The sequence below is a fragment of the Rhinolophus sinicus genome, chromosome 8, assembly GCF_057876585.1.
Source record: "Rhinolophus sinicus isolate RSI-liver-muscle chromosome 8, RSI-T2T, whole genome shotgun sequence".
Lineage (NCBI taxonomy): Eukaryota > Metazoa > Chordata > Mammalia > Chiroptera > Rhinolophidae > Rhinolophus > Rhinolophus sinicus.
The window spans coordinates 4635065-4652845 of record NC_142508.1 but is presented as its reverse complement, the minus strand read 5'-3'; the positions used below and the strand labels follow the sequence as shown (position 1 = coordinate 4652845).

Here is a 17781-nt window from a genome sequence, read left to right as displayed (position 1 = left end):
CATTTTTCAGGCTGTGTGACATGAAAATCTTTAATATGTTTAATAAGGTGGTACCGCAGTCGGGACCGCCATATTTTGTTTGGCAGAACAGTGTCCTTTCTGTCCGTTGTCTTTTCATGACTAGCCTTCGTCAGGTCTCTTGATTTCTAAATGAAGGTGCGAAAGCAGACAGAAGGGCAGACAGTTCCAATGCCTGGCTTTGATGAGCTTGTGTTAGTGAGGAGTCAAGTGGGTGCTGAGTTAAACGGCTGCGGGGAGGAGGCAGCCTGGCCTTCCTGAGGAACAGGATTGGGGTTTCTGATCGGAACCAGCTGCTCTTAAGTAGGAGCAGCTCGTCAGTACCTCTTGTTTGGTGGCTGGGACCATTTTATATGCATTTATGGGGGTCTTCTTTATGAAGGACTCTTGTCGTAAAACCTTTAAAATTTCATTTACCCCGAAATCTTCCCTTTCAGTTAATTTTTGTTCATAGACTAGAATGAATGAATCAGTTCATTCTGGGCACATCAATTAAAGGACAAATCGTTAAATGACAGCCGTCTATAGACATAACTACAAACGGAAGGCAATACTTTATTAGTAGTTTAAGCCCTTTCATTATCTTTAATTATTAGGCCATTATAAGGAAACTATGTGCTGTTTTATTTTTTTCAAAGTTAAAGCATATTGTGTAGAAAGCAATTAGAAAAGTAAAGTGCATTTGCTTATTTTTAAATGGGTTACAGTTAAATGGATTCTGTTAAGGGAAAATGATTCAGGATGTTTGTGAACTTTTTTATAAAAATCATTGAAATTCATCTTAGATATTCTAAACGATTGTTTCATACTCTGTCCTTGCCTGAGAGACACACAGTATAAGATCGCCAAGTTGCCATAGTGAGAAATGCTAGCCGTCCCTCTTCCGGTCCCGTCTGAGGAAGACCGATCCTCTGGGTGTCCAGACCCCTGCTCTCGCGTGGTGGGTGGGCTGCGTGGTGCTGCTGCTGTAACGTGTGCTGCTGTGTTTTACAAGGCTGCCTTTTTAAACAATTCCAGTTCCAAGAACCCAGAAGAAGCAGAACTAGAAGATACGCTCAATCAAGTGGTAAGGTGCTTAATGATACCGTTGTCAGTCGCCACTTACCCGACAAGTTGTTTTAGGTCATTTGTAGAGGGCGCCTGAAATGTCGAAAGGAATGGAATCATTTATTTTATTTTGAATCTATGGCTTTGTTTCCTAAATTCAGCCATTCATTGATTTTAGCATTTGTCCTTTCCTCATTAGTACTAAGTCCTAACCAAACTAATGTTATTTATGGGGCTGGTGAACATGTATAAGGACTGGGGGGCGGTATTTGTTGCCATTGTAAGTGTTGGCACACAGGCCAGATAACACCACACACGTGTTGGTTTCTGGTGTGTGTTGGGTGAAGTCGGGGTGTGAGTGCATCACGTGTGCTCTTGTGGTGGCTTTGCCAGATGGTGGTCTTCAAGTACATAGAGGACAAAGACGTGTTCCAGAAGTTCTACGCGAAGATGCTGGCCAAGAGGCTCGTACACCAGAACAGCGCGAGTGACGACGCCGAAGCCAGCATGATCTCGAAGCTAAAGGTAAGTTCCGTCTTCTCCTGAAAAGGGCAGCTTTTCAGTCATCGTTCAAGTTCTTAGTCTCCCCAGAAACATTGTTGGTAGTGGGGCAAAGCCGTTCGTGAGTGTATAACAAGCAGTACGTACTGCGTGGGCTCTGCTACTCGCTGCTGCAAACCTAGCGGAGGCATTGTGACAATGACACGTGCAGGCCTGCCTTCCCGGCCCCTCGCGTGCTCCCCACGTCCCTTCCCGCCTCTCTTCGGGGCCCTGCTGTGCCAGCCTGGTCCGACTGGGCTCTGCTCACCGTCCGAGTGTCCTCTCCTGGCTTTCTCACAGCCTGGCTTCACACCTGTCTCTCGCGTCGGAATGGCAGGGTGGCACGGCCTGTCGTCCCATTTTGCTGGCTTCGGGTGTAGTGGGTGTTTCCTTTCGCTCCGGGGGTACTTACCTGTCTGTAGCCCTGCACCTACAGGAGGGCAGGAAGGTCAGTGCTGTGCTGTGCAGTGGTCCTTTCTGTATTCAGCCCCTCTGCCCTCAGCCTGCGTCGGCATCCGTGCTCGCTGGCCTGTCGGGCGCTGTTACTGTCTGAGAGCGTGCGTCACTTGGACCTGAACTTACAGTTATGTGGGGGTCGTGTGCAGCTCAGCTGCCGTAACGGTACCGTAGGCTGGGTGGCTGAAACAAGGGGAGTTGGTTTCTCACAGTGAGAAGCTGGGAGGGTCAAGATCACGGTGCCAGCTGGTGTAGCTTCTGGTGAGGGCTCTCTTCCTGGCTCGCTGACGGCCACACACTGTCCTCATGGCAGAAAGAGAGAAGAAGCTCCGTGTTCTCTCCTGACCGTGGCGCTGGTTCCATCATGGAGGCCCAGCCTCGGGACCACATCTGAACTTGATTATCTCGCTGTGGCCCCACCTCCAGTCGTCATGTTAGGGGTCAGGGCCTCAACATAGGGGCTTGGGGGACACCGTCCAGTCCAGAGCAGTGGATAAGAACATAGACGCATTACGTCATTGTATCCTACCAGTGTCACAAATCCTTGCTCTTAGATGCTCAAGTGATAGTGGTTGTGCATCTGTTCAGTTTATAGCTCGCTTATTTCTGATGGTGTTTTAATTGTCATCAGTGTGTATTTATCCTGTGAGATTAGTTCCATGGTACGAGCTTAGTAGCAGCGTAACAGCAGTTCAGCATGTCATGTGCTGTGCTTTCTGTGAGATTCTGTTGTGAGCATTTACATTTCTGTGGACATTAATGGGCTACTGTCTGGGTTTGTTTCAGCAAGCCTGCGGCTTTGAGTACACCTCTAAGCTTCAGCGGATGTTTCAAGACATCGGCGTGAGCAAAGATTTGAATGAGCAGTTCAAAAAGCACCTGACGAATTCGGAACCCCTGGACTGTGAGTATCCACGGGTTTACAGTTCTGACACAAGTCCACGCCCTTTGTAGCAAATGAGAGAGATGACAGAATATTAAGTAAGGGTGCTGCATCCTGTATCAAAAATTCAAGGACGGGTGGCCGGTTAGCTCCGTTGGTTAGAGCGTGGTGCTAAGAACACCAAGGTTGCCTGTTCGATCCCCACATGGGCCACTGTGAGCTGTGCCCTCCTTTAAAAAAAAAAAAAATTCAAGGACAGACACACAGGAAGTTCCTCCCAACCACTGTGGATGCCTCATGACTCCGGTGTGATGTTAGGAGGTGACAGACGGGGAACAAGGGGTTGAGCAGGGCTGGTTGGGAGTTTGGGGTGCGGGGTGAGCTGGTGGCTTGCATCCCGGTCCTGAGCCCTGATTTCTTGCCAGGCATCTGCCAGCCCAGAACTCCATACAGTTTAATTTTTAATTGTTTTTTAACCTTAGTTTGGATCCATCCTAGAATTTGTTTTAATTATAAGAAACTGACTTGGCCACATGGAGAACGGAGTCAAACTAATAGAGACCACGTGGCTTCAGATTGGCCTTGGCGACTGGGGCCGTCCTGGGCCGGGACGCAGCTGCGGGAGGGCCAGCTGGGCTCCTGCTGTGAGGGCTGCGGCCGCCGTGGGACGGCAGATTCTGCTGGCGTCACCACAGGGGAATGTTCCCTCTAAAAGGAAAGGGGGGTTTTATTTTTCCCAAAGCAAAAGAACTGACACTTGGGACGGTGGACTTGTGGTCAGCTATTTATGTTGCTGAAATTGTCACGACGTATAGATTATTTATATGATGGTGTAGTCTGTGTGTCCGCAGTGACAGTGCTATACCAAACCCAAGGGAGTTGGTTGTTCCTAGTTGGGGTTCTCGTTTTCCGAGTTTGGGGCGCTAATACCATCTGCCTGGGACCAGGTGTGTCTTGAGTGGTGGACATTACTCGTGGCAGAAAACTAAAGCACACGAAGCAAAGCATGCACACAGTGTCATCATTCTGAGGTAGCAGTGAGACGAAAAGCTCACCCTTTGGAGGAAAAGAATTTCTGCCTCTCCCACCATTTACTAATTTTAATTGAATAAAAGAATTGAAATGAAATCCTTAGTTTTATATTGAAGCAGGGTTTTTATTGAACGTGTTTTCATAAGGAGTGATCCACGTGTATCTGAAACACTGGCAGTTTTCAGTTTGTAAGACTAACTAAGTGTGTTCCTTAATTTCCATGCCCTGCTCCCACAGTGGATTTCAGTATTCAGGTTCTGAGTTCCGGATCGTGGCCCTTCCAGCAGTCGTGCACATTTGCCTTGCCTTCGGAGGTAAGGATGGTTTGTCTTCTGTTCCATTCGTGCTGAGTAGAGATGAGGGCAGCTTTTAGCACCAATGCACATGGTGTCTGCAGAACCTCCTGCTGGCCGGCTGGTGCCTGGAAGCGGGGCAGGGCCAGGGCCGAGTCCTGTGCCGGGAGCAGGGCAGGGCTGAGTCCTGTGCAGGCTGGCTGGCTCCCTCTGGCCCCTCAGCAGCGTGTTCCTTTATTTACCCTTAGACAATAGAACCTAATTAGTGCTGGGACGAACACCACAATACTTCCCCATCTTGAAGTAGAAACCTTTTTGATTGTACCTTAAAGTGCTCGGTTCCACACGCTTTGTGAGAGTCATTTGTATTTTACTTTTATATTTTATATCATTACTGACTTGGTGCTGTAAACTCAGAACAGTGTGTTTTATGTAGAAATGCTGATTATACACCGTGGTAAGATACGTATTCCGTGTGATGCTGTCCTTTTGTCTAGTTGGAACGTAGCTATCAGCGATTCACAGCTTTTTACGCCAGCCGTCACAGTGGCAGAAAATTGACATGGTTATATCAGCTGTCTAAAGGAGAACTGGTGACAAACTGCTTCAAAAACAGATACACTTTGCAGGTAAGATCACCATTTTATTTTGGAATACTTTCTAAAATTCTAAATGAAGATAAGACAAATTACAGAACTCAGAATCCAGTGATTCATGCAACTCATTTCGAGTCACGCTTCTGGGAAAAGAGCATAGAGGCTAATAAGCAGCATGGGTTTTAGAGTCAGATGAGCAGAATTCTAACTCTTTCTGGCTAAGGGACCGGCTACTTAATGATGACGCTGAGCCTCGGTTTCTCTTCCGTAAAATGGAAGTGTTCGCGCTAAGTGTGGGGCACAGCTCCTGCCTGACACACGTGTCCCGGTGGTCGCTGAAAACGCTGGGGTTTTGTGTCTGTAATTATGACAGTTCCTTTCCTTTGACACAGGAGTTGTACGTTAGTGAAACCCTGCAGCCGCCTGGCAGCACTGAGTATCAGATAATAGCAACTTTCAGTTAAGGTCTTTCCCTCAAAGAGTCCAGGTGCTTTCTACAACTTGCACTTGTGTGAAGAGCGGGCTTCATTCACTCGGGGCTTTGTTTTATTCTCTGAGACGTTGTCGCTGGTGAGCTTATAACAACAATCATAAGTCAATTTTTAAGTGTTAAGAAGCTTCAGACTGCATTCTGCAGGCTTACCTTCTGCTCGTTAGTTCAATAATTCTACTTTGATAAAACAGTTAAAATGTATAATACCCAGGTCCAGAGGTCTTTATCAGTTTGCATGTAGGTTATAAAATTGAAATTTTGATTCATTTCCCAAATACACATAGAAGAACGTGTGAGTTCATCATCCTTTAGTCTCTCAAATTTCGGTGCCCTTTTCTGAGCAGGTGGACGCTCAGCAGGGGTGTGTTGGCCGTGTGAGGGTAGCCCAAAAGGGCGGGCCTATGTCATGGCAGAACCCTGCTTGTGCCCTGCCCTTGACCTTTTATTTAAGGTACAAACAAGGTCCTTTTCAGTGCGGTTGTTTTCTTGTTTTTTGGTTTTTCATTCTTTAAATAATTTTTATATCAACTTTGTTGAGGTAATTTACAGACAATGAAAGGCACCACCCCTTTTAAGTATATAGTTGGACTTACGGCAGATTGCACATATCAGTGGGACCACCACCAACTAGAACATTTCTTTGAGATTTGTTTTGATTTGGTCACTGCCATAGAGAGATAAGAAGGCCTGTGCGTCAGCTCGGCGAGGCCTCTGGAAGCCAGTTAGGGTCATGCCGCCTCCCGCTGGCCGTTCTCCTGGCCGGCGTCCGAGTCTCCAGGAAAACCGTTGCCCGGCGGCAGTGATGCCTGCCCGCGGCATCTGCTTGGCCTCTCGTTGGCCGAGCTTTGCTGCTCATGGTTCTTTCCCTGTCGCTTGGATCATGGAGGAGGAGAAGGGTGAAGGGATCCCCTGGGAATGTGGGGGAGGCGCTTCCAGGCCCCCCCTGCACACTGCAGGGCTCAGAAGCAGTGTGTGCATCTTGGCGCCTGGTTCCCTGAATGATCCTTTACCCCGTTTCACACTTTACACAGCTACAGTAGTTAGGATAAAGAAATCAAATGTAATTCAATTTGCAGGTGGTTTTATGTCAGCAGTGCACCAAAAGATCATGTTTCTCAGCATTTATGCAAAAACAAACTTGAAGATTGATGCTTAACGTTTCTGTGTGCACTGGGTGGATGTGTGTGTCTGTACAGTGAGTGTGGATGCACAGCCACAGGGACACATTTTAGAAGAAAATTCAAAATCGTTTTAATGTTGGAAAAGGTGGCAAATGACCTCTTTCAGGAAAGTGTTGCATTGTAGTGGAATTGACACTTTGTATTCCTTTTTAAATTGATCTGCTTTATGTTTTGCATCTGTTCCGAAGGGTTCACTTTATAAATAAGTTCTTTAAACTTAGGCAGTGTAGTTGGGAGTTTTTTCCACGTGTGTAAATTTTGCTTCTGCTTCTTCTCCCCGGGGCTTCCAAGGCCTCCACGTTCCAGATGGCGATTCTGCTTCAGTACAACACAGAGGACGCCTACGCAGTACAGCAGCTGACGGACAGCACGCAGATCAAAATGGTACCTGAGCGTCTCCGCCTTGTGGATCGTAGGGAGGGAGGGTGGGGAGAGGGTTTGAAGTGGGTATTGCCTTATGGATATGGAGATGCTCTATTCCAGGATTTGAATATGTGGTTTTAAAAAGCTTAACTTTTAAACTCAGTGTTACACACACCTTTGCACGCACACACATAAGTACACTCACGTGCCTTTCGCATTCATTTAGCCCGTTCTGAACGCTCTTTCCAGAAAGCTTTTCTTACTAAGCTTAAAATCTTTGCTGAATTTCAGTGTTATCCTTCCTGTTAGTCATTTTATTGAGATGTATTTCACGTAATATAAAACTGTATCCAATTTAGACGTTTTTCACGAGGTGTCCAAGCACCAGCTCTGCCAGAAGCGTTGTCCACCTTTTGGCAACGGTGAATAATACTTATGTGAACATTCATATGCAGGTTTTTGTATGAATATGTTTTCAGTTCTCTCGGGAATATACCTGCATGGCGGTGGGGGGGGTCGCTGAGTTTTAAGAATTTGTACTTAACTTTTCGAGGAATTGGCAGCTGTTCCACCATGGCTACCCCCGTGCGTGTTCTCACCAGCAGCGCGTGAGGGCCCCACTTTCTCCAGTCCTCACCCATGTTTGGTCTTACCCGTTGTTTAATTACAGCCATCCTTGTGGTTATGATTGTATCTCATTGTGGTTTTGATTTGCATTTTCTTAACAGCTAATGATGCTGAGTAAAATCTTTTCCAGGGCCATTTGTATATCTTCTTTGGAAAAATGTTTGTTCAAATCCTTTGCCCATTTTTAAATTATTGTTGAATTGTAAGAATACTTTATAGATCCCATATAGTAGACTTTTGTCAGATGGAAGATTTATAAATATTTTCTACCGTTCTGTGGGTTGGCTTTTCGTTTTCTTTATCACAGTTTTAATTTTGATGAAGTCCACTTTATTTTTTCTTGTGTTGGCTTGTGCTTTTGGTATCGTGTCGAAGGAACCATTGCCTATTCCAAGGTCAGATACTGTTCTTTCCCTGTTGATTGGTTCAGGCAACCTTGTCAAAAATCATTTGGCCAAAAACAAACGTAGGGTTTATTGCTGAGTTCTCAGTTACTTTCCACGGATCCAAAGGTCTACCCTGATGCTGGTCCCCCACTGTTTTGGTCACTGTTGTTTTTTAGTGAGTTTTGAGACTCCAGTGTTGTTTTTCTTTCTCAAGATTGTGTTGGCTGTCCCTGGTCCCTGGCATTTCCATGTGAATTTCAGAATGAGCCTGTTCATTTCCACAAAAAAGGCAGTTGGAATTATGAAGGGGATTGCGTTGAATCTGTGGGTCGCTTTGGACGGTGTTATCATTCTTAACAATATTAAGTCTTCTAATCCGTGCACGTGGATGATTTTCCCTTTACTTCGGTTGTCTTTCATTTCGACTTTTTCACCGTTTTTCAGTATACTAATCTTGTACTTTGGTTAAATTTATTTCAAAGTCTTTTACTTGTATTATATTTGATGCTATTATTGGAATTGTTTGGTCATTGTTAGTGTATAGAGATACAGTTGATTATTGCATATTGATCTGGTTGTAATACTTGTTTTGTTTGGGGCTTTTTTTGTTTTTAATATGCAATCACGCCATTTGCAAATAGACAGTTTTCCTCCTCCCTTTTCATATCTGGATGTGCTTGTCTCCTCTTGCTGGTTGCTCTGGGGAGAACTCCCGGGACAGTGTTGCATAGAAGGGGCCTCCTTCCCTTCCTCCCGATCTTGGAGGAAAGTCTCACAAGTTTGCACTGTTGGGTGTGATGCCAGCTGCAAGTTTTTCTTAGATGCCCTTTATTAGATGTTAGAAGTTCCCTTCTATTCCTAGGTGTTTTTTTACTGGTTTTATCATGAGAATGTGTTGGATTTTGTTAAATGCCTTCCCAGCTCTGTTGAGATAATTATGTGCTTTTTGTCTGTTAATATGGTGTATTATGTTGAGTTGGTTTCTTACGTTAAACCACGCTTGCATTCTTGAAATAACCCCACTTGGTCATGGCATATAATACCTTTTATATGCTGCTGGGTTTGGTTTGCTGGAATTTTCTTGAGGATTTTTGGCATCTATATTCATAAGGGATATTGGTCTGTTTTCTTGTGATGTTTCTGTCTGGCTTTGGTGTCAGGGTAATACGGCCCTCATAGAACATGAGTTATATGCTTCAAGTGAGTCCAAAATATATCGTCCAATTCTACAGCAAAATGAATTTGCTCCTTGTACATTAGTCTTTTCTCCTTTCTCCTTCCTCATATCAGAAGGAGGAGGCTGAAATGAGGGGGCAGCTTGGGCTGTCCCAGACAATGGGGAGAGATCTGCAGGCCGCCGCCCGCTTTGCAGACAGAGCACTGCTGCTGCAATCCTGCCGAGAGACTTGCGTGGCTTTCTAATCAAAACTCGACACCATCTGTCCGCTAGTTTTCAATAGCAGAGCTAACCCCGTGTGGGGACATGGCTGATCTCTCCTGCCCACGATCGACACTCATTGCTCTGTCAGGTTTGGTTCCTGGACTGGAGCCTCTGTCTCCTGTTCTAGACGCAGCCGGCAGGGTTCCGATCCTGCTTTGCACTTCCGGGCAGGTCACTAGGCTAGCGGCTTGTCACACTTTCACAGCTTTGACCCTGTGCACTCTGACATTGAAGACAGGGGCCCTTTCTGTCCCTGGTACGAGGCACTAGGTATGTGGGCATCCATGTGACTGCAGGTTGGGCTGGGTGCACTTCCATTTCGCGGGACATGAAGCTGTGAAGCTGAAGGAGCTGAGACATGCCGGCCACCCACTGTTCTCCGGGGAGGACGGTGGCGCCAGAGCCACACGACAGCGTAGAGTTCACCAAAGGCAGACAGGCAGGGTGGCCGCCACCGGCGCCGCTGTGCGGGTGAACAGAGCGTTCCTTGCTCCCCGTCCTCCCGCACCCCCTTTGCGGCCACCGGGGCCCAGGAGGGGCTGGCAGGCATTTAGGAGGTGAGCGGGTTCCTGCACGTTTCTGTCCGTCACTTGTGCCTGGTTTCTCACGTTGAACAGAATTGTCAGTGTTCCTATTGGGTGGTGATGGCCAAAAAGGGCTTGATTCCACTTTCAGAAGTAGGTGCTGGGGAAGTAATGAATTTAGGGAACCTTGGAAAGTGTCACTCTTTGTCCTCTGAGTACAGCCTTCCGTTGGGTGACCTTGTGGTGCGATTGCCTGCGTTTTTTGTTACAAAGAAAAATGCACTTTGTCTTTAAGTGACTGTTTTCTCTCTAATTGCAGGACATTTTGGCGCAAGTGCTACAGATTTTACTGAAGTCAAAGTTATTGGTATGTTTGTGCACTTTTCACGTTAAGCGAGAACAAAGCCTGTTCTGAGATCACGTAGTAACAGTCGTTTTCTTATAGGTCTTGGAAGACGAAAATGCAAATGTTGATGAGGTGGAATTGAAGCCAGATACCTTAATAAAGTTATATCTTGGTTATAAAAAGTAAGGAAAAATCTAAGCAGGTGGTCGGTCCTAGCCCGTAGACCTGTCCCTTGACCCCTGAACACATTCCCTGCCGTCACTGCAGACAGGGAGCGGACGAGCTCAGGGAGGGCTGGACGGGAGTTTGACGTAGCCCTTTGATTCTGTCTCACGATTCCAGGTGTTTTTCCATTTAACTTTTAGTTTTTGGTTTTTTCTTCATTTGGCAAACACGTCTCCTTAAATGGCTTACCAGAAAGTTTGGACCTTTATGTCCAAGTGTCTGGATTTTATTTCCCTTGACACAGTTCGGGGAGCAGAGGAAGGGGGCCCTGTGATGCAGGCCCTGCAGGGGAGCCCCTTGCTTGGTTCCGAGGGAGGGGACGGTCACTGCCTTCTCAGAGTGAGAACAGAAACCTTTGCTGCCTGTCTTCAAGGCAGTAGTCATTGGTTTTCTCCACTCTCTCGACAGTAAGAAATTAAGGGTTAACATCAATGTACCGATGAAAACCGAGCAGAAGCAGGAACAAGAAACCACACATAAAAATATTGAGGAAGACCGCAAACTACTGATTCAGGTGAGTCTGGGGCCACGGCCTGTGGTGTGTGCCCCTCACATGCGGGCGGGTGGCCACGGCCCTTCCAGGAGGAGGAAGGGCTCTGGGCGGAGTCGGTGACACAGGTGAAAGCAGCTCCCTGGTGCGGGGTCTGGTGAGGGAGGGGCCGGGCAGCGTCCCCGGCTTCGGAGGCTGGGCTTTTCTCATTTTTTAGTGCTTCGTACAGAGTTGGGTTACGTTACTAGAATTGCTCATAAGACCGTTTTAACGTTCGTTGTGTTAGTTGAACCACGGGGTAGAGAGAACTGGCGCCCTGCCCCTCACCCGCAGTGTATGTTACCTGCGGCGAAATCATAATCCTCGGCCTAAATATAGAACCTTCTGGCTACTTGTCCTTAGTTTCTAAGAATAAGTTGTTGCAAGTCTTTGAACACACTTGGTTCCCCATCTTGGTCCCATAGGCGGCTATCGTGAGAATTATGAAGATGAGGAAGGTTCTGAAACACCAGCAGCTCCTTGGAGAAGTTCTCACGCAGCTGTCGTCACGGTTCAAGCCTCGGGTCCCAGTAATTAAGGTACAAGAATGACGTTCCGTTTATCCTTTTACAAGAGAAAAGATGGTACGAAAAGTAGGTTGCTTACTGTTCTGCAAGGAAGGAGCTTGGCTTAGTCGTACGTAATAGATTCTCCAAAAGAAAATCGGCTTAGTGCTTAAACTCGTATTGCAATGTAGGCTGAGAAGTCTCCCGCCTGCTGGCCCGTCCTGTACGGCGCCCGCAGCTCCAGGCGGAGGGCTGGTGGCCGGCCTGGCAGCCCCGCCCGCCCGCCTCCCGTGGGGTCCCCAGGACACTGCTCACAGCAGCAGTTGGCCTACCTCTGCATTCTCGAGAAACGCAGTTCCCACCCTCCTGGGTGCGCTGGGATGTTCTCAGCATCACATCAGAGAGAGCCGTCTCTTGTCACCTGTCACCGAGTGTCCGTCCTTACTACTGTGGAGACACTCCTGTCTGTGCAACCACAGCGACTGGTGGCAGCCATGTGACAGCTGCGGTTGTTTAAAGGAGAAACTAAGCAGCTCTTCCCCTTCCTGAACCCTGTGGTGGGCGGCACTTAGCTCCTGCGTCACAATCAGAGCCCCCAGGACTAGTTGTTAGCCTGCTGGTGACGTCCTCGGCTGGGGCTCAGAGTGGAAAGGGACGGGGTGTGTGCCCAGTGGCTTCTGCCACACCCGACCCAGCTGTGGGCGCTGGCTCTGAGGGGCTCCCTGCAGGGCGGCAAAACATTGGCAGCCTGGGAAGGAAAACTGCACGCCGAGGGGTGTATGACGTGTATGACGTGACCTTGCTCCCTCCCCACTGAGCTGCCAGGTAGGGGAGAATCCAGCCGACGGTCTGTCTCTCCTGATAATAAATCTGTTTTTCTTCCCTTTCACTGCCTTTTCTTTTTAAAAAAATAATGCCCAGAAATGCATTGACATTCTGATCGAGAAAGAATATTTGGAGCGAGTTGATGGGGAAAAGGACACCTACAGTTACTTGGCTTAACCCTTCTAGAAGGGTCTGACTGTGCGACCCACAGCAAAATAGTTCCTGGTGGAAAGGATGAAAACTCAAGCTCACAGCAGCCAGCCTGCCGCCACTTGGACCTCCCTTTTTAAACCTGAGACCAAGACTCCCACCACCGGTCTCACATGTACATCAGAACTGCTCAGGATGACACATGTCAAGTCTGTAAATATGGACACCGCCGCCATTTAACCTAATTTAAGGACAGAGGGGACTCGACCCTTCCATGCTGAGGGCTGCATGCTACTGCATTTAGACCAACACACGCCACGGGGTGAGCAGCTGCCGCCCAGGCAGCACCGACAACGCTGGCAGCACTTTGAGAGCGGACCCACGTGTAATCTGCTATAAAAACCCATTTGTATAGTGTGTTTCATTTTTTAATGTGTGAAAATAAAGAAACTTAAAGGATTTCTGTACAAGTTGCATTGGGTTTTGTTTTTAGTTTTACTAATTTCTATATGTAAATAAAAAATACAATGATTGTGCAGATTTATATCCCAGTGTCTTCCTGTAGTCGCAAAGGCTGCATTCTTCAGATTGGAAGCTTTTTCAAGACCTTGAAATGTTAAGCCCGAAAGTTCATGTGTCCAGAGGACCGGACTGCAGCTCTCCTTGGCGGCCGCGGCGCGAGAGCAGAGTACGAACTGCTGCCGGAGTCGTGGCAGGACAGGCGGTTAGAAAGTTTCTCCCCCTCTTTGACCGAGTATTAGTTGAAAGGAGGGCTGCGGAAACTAACCGAGGGAGGCATTATGCTTCCAGAAAAGTCTCAAGGAAAAAAGTATTGCAAGCGACAGTAGTAGCTGTTGGATCCGAGTTTAAAGGAAAGGGCGGAGAGATTCAGTCAGTTAGCGTGAAAGTTGGAGGTAAAGTTCTTCTTCCAGAATACGGAGGCACCAAAGTAGTTCTAGATGACAAGGATTATTTCTTATTTAGAGATGGTGACATGCATGGAAAGTATGTGACTGAAATAAATCACTACTGACACGGCATCACATGAAGCTGCCCATTCCACTCAAGTTCTGAAATCTCATCATGTAAATAATTTCCATGTCTCTTTTGTAATAAACTAATATCCAAAGTAATGACAAAAAAAAGTTAAGCCCCACGTAACCCTCTTCCCAAACCTTCATGCTCACTTCCCTGACTCCGGTATCGTGAATGCCACCCGGGGTGCAGCACATGCTGATGCCATCGGCCACGCTATGGACTGACTGGGTCCATCCTCTGACAGCCTGACCTGGGAAGTAGTGCCCCTTCCCGCAGGTGGGAACCTGAGGACAGAGGAGGGACTGGTCACCGGGAGGTGGAGGATTGGCGTTGGAACAAGCGTGAGCAGCCAGCTGGGGGACGCACGCCCTCCCTCTGCCGCCGAGTCCGCGGCCACAGAGCGGGTGTTGAGACGAGGTGTGCAGGGACTCGTCGCTCCTGCCTTCTGGTTGTAACCAGCTGTTCCAGTACAAGAAGCAACATTTGAGGTGAACTCAGCAGCTCTCCCCGGTGCAGCTCCCAGGACTCGCGCCAGGGGCACCGCTGTCCCTCCCGGCGACAGGCAGCCCAACGCTTTGCTCTGCAGGCACCGACTGGTGAGTTAGAGTGTCCTCGGCCATCTGTGCCCCGGGGAGGAGACCCACACACTCCTGCTCCCAGCTTTGGGGGGTCCAGCTCCACGAGCCCTACTCTGAGTCAGTTACAAGTGGAAGAAGGCGTAGCTGGAGGGATAAGTGAAACTCCTGACGGTTTCTTGGAGCAATCTAGCACGTCACAGGTGAGTTTTTCAAGTTAAAGGTTGAATAGGTTGTAAAAAGCAATAGTAAGGATGGTTTCCACACTTCAACAATCATATACAAATTCCATGTATAAACCAGGCAGAAAGCAGGAGTGCTGCCCAGGGGACCCCAAAGGCCCCGGCACCCCATGAATGCCCCACTGGGAGGCGCCCAGCCTGCTTTTCCTCCCGGCACTTCCTACATCTGCCTCTGGGACAAAGACCCAGGGAGCCGCTTGCAGAACTTGGGGGAGATCTTTTCATGAGATTTGCTTGTGCCTCGATTCCTGCAGGATCAGGAGTGCCCTGGGGTGAGTCCCAGGACGTCCGAAACTGGGGTCACCCCACACCCTTGGGTTCGGCACACGTACTGCTGACGGGTGTGGGGGAAGCACTTTTCTGCCTTTATCCCCCAACCCATGTCCCAGCCTAACAAGGGTGATCAGCAGCCTCCAAATGTCAGCCCGAAGTCATGTTCCCTGACAGTCCAAGCAGCTGCGTTTCTCCTTAGAAGTGGAGACATTCCGCGAGGAATAGACTTTCCAACTCAACTTCTGAAGCTACTGAGGCAAAGGCGGGGGGTTCTGGAATGTCTCCACTTCTAAGGAGAAATGCAGGTGCACTTCCCTCTGGGAAGTCCGAGCTGAGGAGGGGCAGTGATTGCAGCCATGTCCCGGGCTAAGTCTCGTGTCACTGGGGCCCACGGCCTGAGGAAACCACCACCTCTCACCTGGGTGGAGACCAGGCCGGGCGTAGGGCCGCACTCGTCTGGGGGTAAGAGGTTCCCGGGGGTGGACCTGGCCTGCTGGCCTGTCACTTGGCAGCCTTTCTGAGGCCTGCGTGACCCCTGAGGCAAGGAGAGTAGAAACAGGACTGGGAGCCTCCTGGAATTGGAAGGATTTTTCCTGACTGAGCATTTAAGATGGCTTGCCTCCTCGGGGAACAATGGTATCTACTTTTCTCTTGGAAAAAATGTAAGGTTTTACCACACCCCGGTGAAAACTCCAACATGCCTGAGTTGCAGCCCCCGTCTGGCTACTTCTTTTTCAGGAATCCCGGGGACTTGGCTCTTGGAGTGACTTGACTTCACATCCCTGAATCTCGTCTTCCCAGTTCATGCCCCTGGCCACGCAGCGACTCCGTCATGAAGGTGAGTGTGGGTTTTCTTTAAACCACTTTGAGGAGATGTGTTTCACCCCCGAGGACCCCACGCCCCCTCACTGCGGTCGCTTACGACAGGGCTGTTACTTCAGCTCATTACAGTAGGAGCCCAGCGCTCAGACAGCAGCTCACGGTTGGACCCTTGGTCTGACCTGTCTACAGGTGTACTTGTTAGGTGGCTTGGCAGATGGGGCAGTTGCCCACCTGGGCACATGGTGGCTAGAAGGTGAGTGGACCAGACAATATTGAAAAGTAAAGCAGCATTTTCTGGGTAGATGATTAGAATTGGTTTTTTAAAATAAATGATAGAATATTGACAAGAATTTGGGAAACAGAAGGTTACCTGACGGCGCCCTCACATTTGCCTGCAGGTCGGGGGTGAGATGCTACCTAGACCTGGAGGTCAGGGCTGCTGGAGCCGTGGGTGGTTTCCGGGGTTCATGACCATCCGGAGACAAGGCGTAGCGACCACAGAAGTGGACCAGCTGGGAACCTTCTGTCCAGCTGCCTTCCTCCTGGGAGAGTGTCATGTTCCTAAACCACTTGGAAACTATTTGAAACGGCCATATCCTGATACACTTGTCACTCTCCACTTATAATTTTCTCTGGTGGGGATTGAAACACGAGGCTTAAGCAAACACACAGTCGTTACCTCGCAGGAGGGAAGGGGAAAAGCATACTGGTGTTCAACTTAGCTGTTGTCCAAATTTTGTCTTAATTGGGTATTTTTAGAGCTTGTGTCAAACCCTCCAGTATAAAAGAAAATCTGACACTAACCAGCTCTGATTTAAAGGTGCCCTTTGTCACATGGGTGCCTGTCAAGTGTTTCTGGTCAGAGAATCTTGGTGTCACAGTAAGTAGAGCCCTGGAGGCACATTTCTGGTCAGGGCACAGAACGCTTGCGGTGCACGCTCACCGTCAGCACTTTTCTCTTCCTTATGCGTTTGGACCTGTGGGTGTTAAGTGAGCAGAAGCTCCCTGGACTCAAGGCCCTACCTCCCAGCTGTTTGTCCCTGGAGACGGGTTGGAGCTGTGAAAAGCCAAGCTGTGGCTGGAATGAGCGCCACGTCACTGACCACTGTAAGTAACCACGGGTGTCCTGGCTCGGCCCACGTATGCTCGTGAAATGGGCTCCATTTGTGCTGAGCCAAGTGGATTGTGGCTGCCTGACTCCTTCCCACCTTCCACGGGGAAGGACTCTGTTTGCACTGTTGTTTCTGAAGGGCTGTATCCAGACGAAAGGAATTTATAGCAAGACAGGCTAAGTGCCCGGGGCCGACCTGTCACGTTACAGATGAGAATGAGGCTGAGGTGAACGCTCCGGCCCCCGCTGACGAGGACACACCCCACCCTGCCCCTCAGTAATCGCAACAGCAATGACATGTGAGTGTTATTTAATAATTTGATCATGTATTTATACTAAGGATGTTATAATTAGGCAAATTAATAGGCAGCATATTTCGTTAAGTCCAATTTAAATGTGAGTTTGCTTTCCCATTAGACGCTGCCGAAACTCCAGGACAGATGACGCAACAACAAGTTCAAGTATTCTTTATTCAAAGTTGAAAACTGTACCACACGGCATTTATTGCAAAAATTCACTGGTACAAAAACACTTTGCAGCTGGTGAGAAGGCAATAAAAAGTTGATTTTTAAACTCATTACTATAAATTATTCTTACAGTACTTTGCAAATTCAGAATTTCAAACCGCGTTTTCTTTCTCTCAATTGCCCACAGTACTGAGGTTCCTGAAGCTAAGGCAGCTGCGAGGAGGGGAGGTAGCAGACGTCAAGGGATCTCCATCTCTCTCTCGATGCCCACGTACTTCAGGGCGTCGGCCTGGCTGTACCTGAAAAGGCAGGAAGGACACGTGACTGCAAGCCTCCCACGAGGTGAGACCACCACCACCACGCCACCTTAGACGGTGCATTAAAATGTCCCCAAGAAAGGCACATACCCTCCACAGTCCAGTGGAGCCGTAGCTGAGCTCTGACCTGGACAGACCTGCTGTGCCACAGCTTATGCCCCTCAACTGCCCAGGAGGCAGGTCCGAGCCTGGACTGCTGGGCTCTTGACCCCACTCAGATGGGGGGGCCACTCGGGGAGAGTAGCCACAATGACCTGCGCAAAACAGCTGCTCGGGCCCTGTCACTGGGCTTAGGGCCCACCTTCAACAGCCGGCCCTGTGCCCCTGAAAGTGGCGACACATGCACCTAGTTTATAACTCGACCCTAACTCGACCTGTGAAAACAGCTTCTGACTGATTGCATTTAAAGCAACAATAACCCGTGAGTTTCTCCCCCCAGCCTGACAGTGTAAACTGCCAACCTGATGCCTGACCT

At 48.6% G+C, this 17781-nt stretch overlaps 2 protein-coding genes and 1 pseudogene across 13 annotated transcripts in view; 2 read left to right on the top strand and 1 right to left on the bottom strand.

Moving 5' to 3' along the window:
* CUL1 (cullin 1) overlaps nucleotides 1-12920 on the top strand; it is a 77508-nt gene extending 64588 nt beyond the window's left edge. For all 5 annotated transcript variants that reach the window (XM_074315217.2, XM_019739403.3, XM_019739402.3 and 2 more), the window contains exons 12-22: nucleotides 1036-1084; nucleotides 1459-1590; nucleotides 2848-2965; nucleotides 4214-4290; nucleotides 4767-4898; nucleotides 6831-6923; nucleotides 10200-10247; nucleotides 10326-10408; nucleotides 10860-10965; nucleotides 11406-11519; nucleotides 12408-12920. In XM_074315217.2, the coding sequence (XP_074171318.1) occupies nucleotides 1036-1084; nucleotides 1459-1590; nucleotides 2848-2965; nucleotides 4214-4290; nucleotides 4767-4898; nucleotides 6831-6923; nucleotides 10200-10247; nucleotides 10326-10408; nucleotides 10860-10965; nucleotides 11406-11519; nucleotides 12408-12488 (1033 nt within the window). In that variant the 3' untranslated portion in view covers nucleotides 12489-12920. The remainder of the gene's footprint in view (nucleotides 1-1035; nucleotides 1085-1458; nucleotides 1591-2847; nucleotides 2966-4213; nucleotides 4291-4766; nucleotides 4899-6830; nucleotides 6924-10199; nucleotides 10248-10325; nucleotides 10409-10859; nucleotides 10966-11405; nucleotides 11520-12407) is intronic.
* Nucleotides 12921-13057: 137 nt separating this feature from the next.
* Nucleotides 13058-17072, top strand: LOC141567562 (10 kDa heat shock protein, mitochondrial pseudogene; annotated as a pseudogene). Its single transcript, XR_016021901.1, has 5 exons — nucleotides 13058-14095; nucleotides 15328-15427; nucleotides 16403-16518; nucleotides 16662-16821; nucleotides 16940-17072. The product of XR_016021901.1 is annotated as a 10 kDa heat shock protein, mitochondrial pseudogene (transcript).
* Nucleotides 16974-17781, bottom strand: part of EZH2 (enhancer of zeste 2 polycomb repressive complex 2 subunit) — a 56915-nt gene continuing 56107 nt past the window's right edge. For all 7 annotated transcript variants that reach the window (XM_088799850.1, XM_074315209.2, XM_074315211.2 and 4 more), the window contains one exon: nucleotides 16974-17288. In XM_088799850.1, coding sequence (XP_088655976.1) covers nucleotides 17228-17288 — 61 coding nt within the window. In that variant the 3' untranslated portion in view covers nucleotides 16974-17227. The remainder of the gene's footprint in view (nucleotides 17289-17781) is intronic.